This window comes from Urocitellus parryii, chromosome 6, assembly GCF_045843805.1.
Source record: "Urocitellus parryii isolate mUroPar1 chromosome 6, mUroPar1.hap1, whole genome shotgun sequence".
Classification (NCBI taxonomy): domain Eukaryota; kingdom Metazoa; phylum Chordata; class Mammalia; order Rodentia; family Sciuridae; genus Urocitellus; species Urocitellus parryii.
In genome coordinates, this window is record NC_135536.1 from 173,822,367 (window position 1) to 173,833,875 (window position 11,509).

The 11,509-nt window shown below is 43.1% G+C and overlaps 1 protein-coding gene across 1 annotated transcript; it reads left to right on the forward strand.

Moving 5' to 3' along the window:
* The first annotated feature begins 7,288 nt into the window (after positions 1-7,288).
* Defb128 (defensin beta 128) lies at positions 7,289-9,490 on the forward strand. The gene is made up of 2 exons (XM_026402060.1): positions 7,289-7,337; positions 9,246-9,490. Exons 1-2 carry the CDS (start codon positions 7,289-7,291, stop codon positions 9,488-9,490), a joined length of 294 nt encoding a protein of 97 aa, XP_026257845.1.
* Positions 9,491-11,509: the final 2,019 nt, after the last annotated feature.

Genomic DNA, 11,509 nt, shown 5'->3' on the forward strand with positions numbered 1-11,509 from the left:
CTTTTTCTTTTTCTTTTTTTTTTTTTTGGATACTGGGGATTGAACTCAGGGGCATTTGGCCACTGAGCCGCGTCCCAGCTCTATTTTGTATTTTATTTAGAGACAGGGTCCACAATGTTGCTTAGCGTCTCGCTTTTGCTGAATCTGAGGTCTAACTGGCTTTGTCTGCTCAGGAATTCTTTGAGCCTGGTTTCCTCTTTAATTTATTTAACATTAAAAAGACATTTGCTCAAGGGATTCAATAAAAATTTTCAGTAATTTTTTGGCTTTATTAAGAATATTTGAAAATAAAAGTGGCATTTTTTCTTTCCACATTTTTAATGAGTGATTTCTAGTTGACATGATGATGGGATTTGTTATTAGGTATTCACACCCGCACATCATACAACAGCACAGTGTGGCCAACGTCACTCCCCAGCACCTGCCCCCGACGCCCCTCCTCCCGACGCCCCTCCTCCCAGCCTGTGATCCCTTCCCTCTGTTTCACTGATCTCCCTTTGATTTTCATTAGAACCCCACCCGCACATCATTTTTTTTCTGTTTCTCTCTAGCGTCCACGTATTTCACTTAACAAAACAGTCTCAAGTTCCCCCCATTTCCCGCAAATGACATAATTTTATTTTTCTTTATGATCAACTGAATAAAGATCCATTGTGTCTGTGTACCCCATTCTCTTTATCCGTTCATCCATTGACGACACTAGGCTGGTGTCCTAGTTTGGGTATTGTGAATTGTGGCAGCTATAAACCTGGCTCTGCATGTATCACTGTAGTATGAAGACTTTAATTCTTTAGAATAAATACCGAGGAGAGATATGGCTGGGTCATATGGTGGTTCCATGCTTAGTCTTTTGGAGAAACGTCACACTGATTTCCACATTGGTTGTACTAACATACAATCCCAATAATAGTGTAAAACTGTTCCTAAAGGTGGCGTTTTTGAGATGTTGTGCTGCTTGTTGATGAAGAATCCTACTTCTGGTTACAAATCTGCTCTGTTGCTTTGATTCAAAGTGCTTTTTTTTTTTTTTTTGATGTTTTTGCATGTCAGAGCCAATGTCAATTTGTGAAAAGGCAAAAGATTATTGTTATGAAAGTAGTTATTATTAGTTACAACAACAACACTGTTTGAAATTAGTTACAAACTTGCAGACCTCTTGGGGCTACCACTGGATGAGCATTGCTTTCCTCTGGGTCCTGGGGATTGAACCCAGGGGTGCTCTGAGCTACACTCCCAATCTTTTTTATTTTTTTATTTGAGACAGGGTCTGGCTCAGTTGCCCTAGCTGACCTGGGCTTATGATCCTCCTGCCTCAGCCTCCTGAGTGGCTGTTTTGCCAGTGTCCCCGGCTGGATGATCACATTCAACACACAGGTGTCTTGTAGAGATTAGAGCTCCAAGAAGGGTTTCAAGTGGCAGCTGAAAGAGTTGAGTAGAATTGCCTTTGGGGGCCACTACTCTGTCTGCAATGTGGAAGCTGCAGCCAAGGGTTCAAGTGGAGCTGAGAAGAGTGAGTACAGAACATGATAAACAGTTCTGCGGAAAGCAGAAGGGGGGAATCATAGAAATTTGGTTTGGTCTACCTTTTTTTTTTTAAATTTTTTTTAGTTGTAGTTGGTACTATTTATTTATTTATTTTTATGCGGTGCTGAGGATTGAACCCAGTACCTCACACATGCAAGGCAAGTGCTCTACCACTGAGCTACAGTCCCAAACCCTTGGTCTACCTTTAATACCCTTGTTTCCATTTCCTTGCACAAGTGAACCCCTATCTGCGTCTCAAGTCCCTGGTTAATTGTAACTGTCAAATAGAATCTCAGAAGCCTGGTCTACTGTTGATCCTTTTTAAGCTCCTACTCATTCCATCCCTTCACCAGATATTTATTGAGCATCTAGGATGTGCTGAAAACGACTGTAGGGGCTGGTAATACAATAGTCTATGCCACAGAAAGTACAAGTCCCTGCCATCATGGGGCTTACATTCAAATAATGATAAAATGAGATTTTATTCTTGTCCTTTTTTTGTGTGTGTATGTGGGGGTACCAGGGATTGAACTCAGGGGTGCTCGACCACTGAGCCATATCCCCAGCTCTATTTTGTATTTTATTTAGAAACAGGGTCTCACCGAGTTGCTTAGCCTTGCTTTTTTGCTTCGACTGGCTTTGAACTTGAGATCCTCCTGCCTCAGCCTCCCAAGCTGCTGGGATTACAGGTACGTGCCGCTGTGCCCAGCTTCATTCTTGTCCTTTTCTTGAATGAAGCACACAAGGATCCTCATGGCTGCGGCTGAGGGCTCTGTGAAGATCAGAAATCATGATCTCAGATGTCATTAATTTGCGGTTGTGCAATTTCCACAGTTATGCTCATTAGCCTGGGTTTGGGGAGAAGGCACTTAAAAGGATCTGGGGTTGGGCATTTTTGTACAGGTGAGTGCAGAAGAATAACGCTGCGAGGGAGTGAGGATGTTGGCGAGGGAGCACTTGAGATGGACCATGGAGTTGAGGCTGATGAAGAAGAGTGAGGAAGGAAGTCTGATTGACACATGGAATGTATTTGGGCGGAGGGAGTTTAGGTCTTGATGAATCCAAAGTGGGTGTTTCCACAAGAAAAAGCAAGGGAGGATTCATTTAAGGCAGAGAAAAGAGAGAAAATTCGGGCTGGGGTTGTGGCTCAGTGGTAGAGCGCTTGCCTAGCATGCAAGAGGCACTGGGTTTGATCTCCAGCACCACATAAACAAAATAAAGATATTGTGTCCACCTACAACGTATATATATGAGAGAAAATTAGATAAAGAGATTTGGGTTGTGCAGGATTTGGTTATGGTTACCTTCCATTTTTTTTTTTTTTTTTTTTTTTTTTTGGTACTAGGGATGTTTACCCACTGAGCCACATTCCCAGTCCTTTTTTATTTTTTATTTTAAAACAGGCCCTCACCAAGTTGCTGAAGCTGGCTTTGAACTTGCCATCCTCCTGCCTCAGCCTCCTCAGACTGCTGGGATTACAGGTGTGCCTGACCGCACTGCCCCGCCCAGTGGGTGACATCGTGTCCAAAGTGTACGTCTTCAGTGTGGTAACTTGAGTGGAGGTGAGTGGCACCCAGGCTGCTTGTCCACAGGATGTCCCCTCCCCTCGCTGGACTCTAGCCACCTTGTCTTCCTCCTTCTTGCCTTCCCTTTCTCCTGTCCCTGTTGTCAGAGTCTTCGCAGGGCCACTGTCCCCTGAAACAAGCCAAGCAACAAAGGAGTTGTCCTTGCAAAGGGAGATGAAGGGACAAGATCGCCTGGGTCACGTGACTGGAGGGGCACTCAGTGATCAAGGCGGCCCATGGGGGAGGGCTGAGGGGCTCTTTAGGGAGCGACTAACCAGCCACCTGCTGGGCAGAGAGGCCTCGAACTCCTTGTACCTGTGGCTTTCTCTCCTTGTCCTATGCATGGGGTCTCTCCCCAGGCACAGCATGATCTGCAACCACTCACTCCAGACACTGCTGCCATGGTCCAGAGAACAAAGCCTTGGAGAGACTCCCCTTGTCCTCAGAGCCAGGAGAGCGCAACCCACCTTATGCCTGATGCTGATAATGTGCCTAGGTGGTGGCGAGGTGGGACAAACAGTATGCTCCTGCAGCACCCAGAAGAGAAAACTGTGCATCCTCGTCAGCAACAAGAGAAGTTAATCTATAAACCAGGTAACAGCATAAATAGGAATACAAGTAAGGCTTCTTTTTGTTTTGGAGCAATAAACAATAAACTTTGGCTCTGCTGTAGCAAATACAGAGAAAACCTTCCACTCTGGTGCAATACCAAATACATGACAGTTTAATTTGTAACCCAAATCAGTTGGAGTCCTAGTTAACTAGCTGCATAATTTCTTGTTCATCTAGATTTTTGAATCACTCTGATACAGATGCCTCTTCTTGTTGGCTGCTTAGATATACTCACAGAAATCTTTATGTTTTCTTTCTTTATTCGCCCCTCTTTTTGGTACTGGGGATTGAACTCAGGGATGCTCTACCACTCGACCACTGAGCCACACCCCCAGCCCTATTTTGTTTTTTATTTAGAGTCAGGGTCTCACTGAGTTGCTTAGTGCTTCACTTTTGCTGAGGCTGGCTTTGAACTCGTGACCCTCCTGCCTCAGCCTCGGGAGCTCTTGGGATTACAGGTGTGCCTTACTGCACTGCCTGGCTTGTGTTTTCTTCCCTGATGACTGGCATTTGTGCACTAACAAAAGAGCTTTTCCCCACGGCCTCCTGTAATACATACTCTGTTTCAGTGGCTCAGAACCTTCCAGTGCCCTCCCTCTACTTGCAGAATTACGTGCCTGGAGCAGAGAAGACCAATTTTCTCTCTTGCAATTTTCATTAATGAAACACTGGAAGTACCAGGCATAAACCCATGCGTACGCGTGGGTGGAGAAAATACTAGTTTTGACATGCTACTGCATTTTGCATAGAAGCCACAGTATCATAGTATTATTTGCCTATCAAAAACAAACAAAAAATGGGATTTATTTTTATTTTAGAAGATGTCTGAAAACATACACAGCAGACAGATAAACCTACAATACTGCTTATTTCAAATATTTCAGTTTTGGGGGGGTACTGGGAATTGAACCCAGGGATACTCTACCACTGAGTTACACCCTCAGCACTTCTGGTGTTCTTTATTTTGAGACAGGATCTCACTGAGTTGCCCCGGCTGGCCTCCAATCTATGATCCTCCTGCCTCAGCCACCTGAGTTGCTGGGATTATAAGTGTGGCTCAAATATTTTAATCTTTTAATGGTTCTGGATGAAAAAGATGGCAAATAGTCAATGGCACCCTTAAAGCTAATTCCCCTATGTCTTTAGTATTTAGGCACATACAATTTTATGAACCAATATTAATTCTCACCCTGGCTGTTGTTATTCATTTATATTGTGTTTTGCAATTGTTGACCGAAGACAAAAATAAGGGCTTACGTGTGCAGTACAGAAAATAGAAGACATGTTCTTAGTACACTTTGGGTCTTGAGAACACGGTGAAATGAGAAGGAACAGCAATGCATGGAAAATTGCAGCTCCAATTGGATCCTTAAACCTAGTTTGCAAGACAACTTATGGATTAAAAGTATAAAAATCATTGTCCTTTAAAAGAATTTCTCTTAAAGGGAATATCAGATTTCTGAATTTATATCAAAGTGGTGTTGACATGTTCCATTACTGTAATATTGTTTGCCTATTTTGTGCTAGGTGATTTGTCCCTTATTTATTTGTAGATATTCTTTATATATTTTGGTTATTAATCCTTTTATGGTAGATAATGCATATAGATAATGCATATACAAATTTTATTTTACTCTGATATTGTCTATTTTTTTTGTTACTAAAAATTGAATCCAGGGCCTGGTAGGTACTAGGCAAGCAAGCACTTCACCATTGGGTCACATTCCTTTTAAAAAAATAATTATTTTGAAACAGGATCTTGTGAAGTTGTTCAGGATGGCCTTGAACTTGTGATCTTCCTGCCTCAGCCTCCCAAGTAGCTGAGATGACAGGTGTGCACCACTGCATCTGGCCTCTCTGATTATCTTTTAGTCTTATACTAGCTTATACCTTTTCTTTCCTGTATTTTATTATGAAGATGTTATGAATTTTATTTAGTCAAATCTGTCACTTTTATAATTTTAAATAATTCTCTTCCTCCTTACTATTAATGTTATTTCCTTTGAGGTTTTATATATATATATATTTGTGTGTGTGTATGTGTGTGTGTGTGTGTGTTGTGGATGAATCTTTATTTATATGTGGTGCTGAGAACTGAACCTAGTGCCTCACACATGCTAGGCAAGTGCTCTACCACTGAGCCACAACTCCAGCCCCAAGATTCTTTATTCTTATTGAAGTTCTTCTCTTTAATGTCTATTTTCCTGGAAATTTTGGTTGACATGTAGTTAGTCGGGCACGAGGGTGGATTAACAGGGACAGCAGATGTGGCTTCTTCTGCATTGGTATAAGTTTGCTTTTATCAACAGGTTTTTTTTGTTTGTTTTTAGTTGGAGGGATGAGTATTGGGTTTGTGTGTGCATGAATGTGTATGTATTCAGAGAGTGTCAACAGGCACACTTTATTTTAAACCGAATGGGTGAAAAGCAAGCAGAATCACTTTGTTTTTATTTTATCTGCTATCCCATTATCAAGATGAACTGCTCTGGGGGCAGCATATTTAGAAGACTAAAATGTTAACACAGAAGAGAAAAGATTGTGGGTGGTTTCTATTTTCTCCTTTTTTGATAATTGTGTGTCTGATTTTTCTAGCATGAAACGGTAACTCCCCTTCCAAAAAAGAACACTGAAAGATTCATGCCAGAACTCACCTGGCCTTTGGACAAAGGAATGAATAATCTCATTTCTTACCTGGACCCATCCTGTCTAGCACTTTGGAAAGATAGCATCTTAAGTAGAAGCCAGAGACTATTTCTCAGAAGTGGGACACTCTTAATTCTTTTTATAAGTAAAGTATTAAAAGCAATTAGTACTACTATAAATCCCCGTGGGAGGTAGAAAAGGAATAAATGGTAATAAATAATAACTATGGGTAAAAAGCAGCATTTCTCCATCTTTCCCAGCTGACTCCAGAACAACTCTATTGCTTAGCCACAAAGAGTTTTGAAAAGGAGCCTGTGGGCTTGATGGGCCTCCTCAAGATGGCACGGAACTTCTCTGACGTTCGTATTGACACAGAGGAGTACGTTAAAGCAGGCAATCGATTTTACTTCCAAGATGTAATCATGTCATCTTTAGAAAATTAGAAATATCCATGATCCCGGCACGGGCTGCTTCCCGAGAGACCAGGACAGTATAAAGGAGCCGGGGGCCCAGCGGAGCGCACGGCCAGTGCATTTTGCAATGAAAACAGCACCTTGTATTTGAGCATTTTGTCTTCAGTCTCCCAAAGACTGCCCCGAGGCAGGCAGCTGGAGTGGTGGCTTAGCGCAGTGGCTAAGGTATCAACTGGAGATTCTGAAGTCCTCTGGTGACCAGGGTGGAGCAGTCGCAGTTTCTGCTGTCTGGGAATTCAATCTTGAGGGAGGAAGAGTGGGCTTGAGGGGACAGAACATTCTGTCCTGTGAGCTCCATATTTGGAGACGTAGGTGGGGTGGACCTGGATTTCCTATCTGTCCATGTGGATTAAAATCAGAGCTCAGACTGCTGATAGCACTCAGAGCTCTGGCTCCTCCAAGAGAAGTGCTTTACACGGACCACTGGACCAGGCAGGGCGCTGCGTCTTTCTTCTGGGGATATCTGTAAACATGAAGCGGTTTCTGGTTCTCATTGTTCTGCTCTGTGAATTACTCAAAGGTAACTTGTCCAGACATACCAGAAAGTGGTAGGAGACATGACATGAAAGCGTGGGGACAGGACCTATCAGACGGTTGATATCTGATCGATGTCATCAAAAGTTCCCGTTCTCCTGGGTGCCTGACTCGAGTCTGTGCCTAGGACAGAGCAACCAGGGAGGTCCAAGGAGGTCAAGGAACCCATCACCTAGAATGATCTTTACAATGTTGAGCACAGTTTTCACCCAGGAACCTGGCCATCCACTTTGCCTCTCAAATTCTTTTTCAGTTTATGCCATGACCTTAATAGGAACAGCACACAGTTCAAATTAAGTCAACATGAGGCTAAAATATGTCTTTTGCCTTGACTAGCCTACCTATTGAGTAAATCATTCCCTTTGAATCTCAATTTTCTCATCTGTCAAGTGAGTAAATGTGATTGTAGTGACTCTATATCTATTTTATCTCTTTTTTCTTTTTCTTTTCTTTTTTTTTTTGTACCAGGAATTGAACCCAGGGGTGCTTAACCACTGACAATGCTTTTTATTTTTTTATTTTGAGACAGGGTATTGCCAAGTTGCGGAGGCTGGCTGTGAACTTTCAATCTTCCTGCCTCAGCCTCCCAAGTTGCTGGGATTACAGGCGTGCACCACTGCGCCTGGCTAGTGATTCCATTTCATGTGGGGATTACATGAGTTTACAAATGTGAAACATGGAGTTCACATCAGGAGCCCTGATAGTGACAGGTCCCATCTCTAGTGCCAGAAAGAAGGCAGGCTGTCTCTTTGTGGCCCTCAAAACCTACCTCTCTAATCCTCAAGATGTTCCCTGATGATGAAGCTTAGGGTAGGGAGAATGCATGTCCATTCTCTACATTTATTCCATGGCCTCGCCCACATTTTGTGTAGGGAGGCAAATAAGGGTTAGAAGCAAGGGCTGGGGATGTGGCTCAAGCGGTAGCACACTCGACTGACATGTGTGCGGCCTGGGTTCCATCCTCAGCACCACATACAAACAAGGATGTTGTGTCTGCCGAAAACTAAAAAAATAAATATTAAAATTCTTTGAAAAAAAGGATTAGAAGCAAGAGATTTAGGACCATCAACACATTATTCTGAACAGGTGAAAATTTGGATCTCTAAGGGAGACAGATATTTATGGAGTTGAGTTTAATCCCTGGACAGCAAATTTACCTGAGATCAAGAGGAGTGTGGAGAGGAAGAGGGAGCAGGAGTCGGGCTCTAGAGAAGTCCTACATTCTGGATGGTGGATGAATTCTCACTAGTATGAGACCTGTGAGCTCCTGGCCAAGGGAGATTTCTGCTGTCCACATCAGTGAGTGTGACACACAACCACACAGGCACCTTAGAAACTGTTGCCTGGGATGTTCTTTTTTTTCCCCTACTCAATTTTTTTTTTTAGTTGTTGATGGACCTTTTATTTTATTGATTTATTTACATGCAGTGCTGAGAATTGAACCCAGCGCCTCACCTGCTAGGCAAGCACCCTACCACTGAGCCCCAGCGCCAGCCCAGTGGTGTTCTTTTAAAAGTTGATTTGGCTCTGAATTGTGCCTTTGATGGCAAGTTCGTGCTCTCTGGGGACAGGGGACTGAGGTGAGCTTGAGGGAATGTGCACTTGGAGCATGGAGCAGAGAGGGAGCCCCGCCAGGTCCTAGCGATGGGATGTAGCTCTCGCTGCGGAGGTCACACACGTGCTGATGTTCTCAGAGCCACCTGGGCAGTGGCCAGGAGGCTGGGTTTTTGAATGTCCTCAACTTGGGATGCTCTTTTCCAAGCTCTTGAGTTTTCTCTTATCAACCTAAGGTTCACTTTGGGACCACAGGGGGCCATGACTGGGGAGGAACCCTAGGAGCCGTCTACTTTCCCTCAGAAACTAACCTTGGTGTGACGTTGCTTCCTAGGTGCAGACGCCATGCGGCCCAAAAAATGCTTTAGTAATGTGACAGGCTTCTGCAGGAAGAGATGCAAATTAGGGGAAACTTCTGACAAGGGATGTCTCCGTGGGAAATTCTGTTGTGTTAACCTAGAGGAAAACAAGAAATACAAGAAAGCCCCCGAAGTTCCAGATCAACCTTTTACGCAGAATGAGAAGGACAAGGTGGAGGAGGTGGTCATCCTGCCCACGGTCACAGTCATCACCATCATCTTGTAGACTGACCCTCGCTTCCTTGGTCTCCACTCATCCCGAATCAGAAGTGCCATCCAACCCAGCAGGCGGCTGCCAGAGACTGCTCTGTTTCTTGATTCTCCATGTAATAAAGTCCTGTGCTTTGGCTTCGATGTATTTATTGAGGCACATGCTCCGATTTTGAACACCTTGGGCATGAATAGCTGCTGTGTTCAAGGTGGTACACTCGTGAAGTGGGGGATATGAAGATTAGCTGAGTGATGGGGAAGTGAACATGACACTTTCTATGCAAGACAACAGTTCATAGAATTTCAGGTATTTCTCTTGTTTTCTCAAAAATTCAATTTCATACATAGATTTAAGTTCTAAATTCCCCAAGTGTGTGTGTGTGTGTGTGTGTGTGTGTGTGTGTGTGTCTGTGTGTGTCTGTGTGGGAGGGAGTAGTGTATGAATGAATACAAAGTATTTGGCTAACAACCAAAAATTCATTAGAGGGAAGAACAATATTTGAACATTTCCATAACATTTATTGGGGGAGATCTGATAAGCAGTGAAAACAGCTAGTGATAATTTCCATATATCATTTGAAACTCACTTAATATACATCCTCTGTCTCCTTTTTCAGTAGCAATTTGGGGAACATCTAGTTGACCTAATTTTTAGACAAATACTGTTAAGACTTTGCAAGTGTTGCATATTCTGTTTGTTCCCATAGGGTGAAATTGAAAGTTGTGTAAATGAGGGGTCATATGTAAGAAGCACCTCACTAACTAGATAAGATTGCAATAGCCAGGTTGGTGGCACATGCCCATCATCCCAGCGGCTCAAGAAGCTGAGGCAGGAGGATCACGAGTTCAAAGCCAGCCTCAGCAATAGCGAGATGCTAAGCAACTCAGTAAGACCCTCTCTCTAAAGAAACTACAACATAGGGCTGGGGATGTGGCTCAGTGGTGAGTGCCCCTGAGCTCAATCCCTGGTACCAAAAAAAAAAAAAAAAAAAAAGATTGCAGTAAATCAGAAACTTCTGTGGTGTCATCTATGGCTGTTTCTTTGTTGAAAGCATTGGTCATAAATAACTTATCAGCTACCAATTCCTCATATGGGATAAAGAAATCCATAGACCCTGTTCTTCCATGAGTAGCTCACCATCTGGTTTCAATGGGAAGACAGAAAGACAAATATATAGATGGAGATGTCAAAGTTTCAAGAATAGACAGACTCCTTCCGGTAGCTGTGGGTTTTGAGAATTCTGGAGAAGTACATAAGAAACAAGGACTGAACTTGATGGCAGAATTTTGGAAATTTTCTTGGGCAATTTCAGCACCATGGAAGCTACTGTATGATTATGTTCAACCTAACTTGGAGAAGGTTTTCAAAGGAAGGTTCACATAATGTCCTGTAGGGTAACGTTTTCTTTTTCAGTGTTCCACCACAGTGTCACAGGAGCATTGCTTTTTTTTTGGGGGGGGGGGTTCCATTTCATCTTCATGACACAGAGGGGGCTGCTCTATTGTCTTTAATCTGCACGAGCCACCAATACATTAGACACAAGAATCCATTGGCTGAGTTAGTGTCAGACCAACCAGGGAAGTGTCTCTCATCCAACAGATGGATTAAACCTTGAATGCTTTAACAAATATTTTTCTTTTTAGTTGTAGATGGACACAAGACCTTTATTTTGTTTATTTATTTTTGTGTGGTGCTGAGGATCAAACCCAGTGCCTCACAAGTGGGCAAGTGCTCTACCACTGAGTCACAACCCAGCCCAAGCCTTGAATTTTGACGGTGACAGGATACACCCATCTTTGCTTTGGCTTTCCCCCTGTGTCCCAGGTCCCCTCTGCACTCACAGGAGAAGTGGGTGTGGTCAGTGCATTTAGGTGCACGTTTATTTGCTTCTCTTATTTTTACATGCACAGTGAAGTAGAAAGCCTGCGTTTTCATCATGCACCCTTTAGGTGCCTCAGTATTTTGTATCTTATTTTTCTTGGAGCTCTCTCAGAGCAGTCTCCAGAATCCTACTTATAAAGCATTTTAGATTAT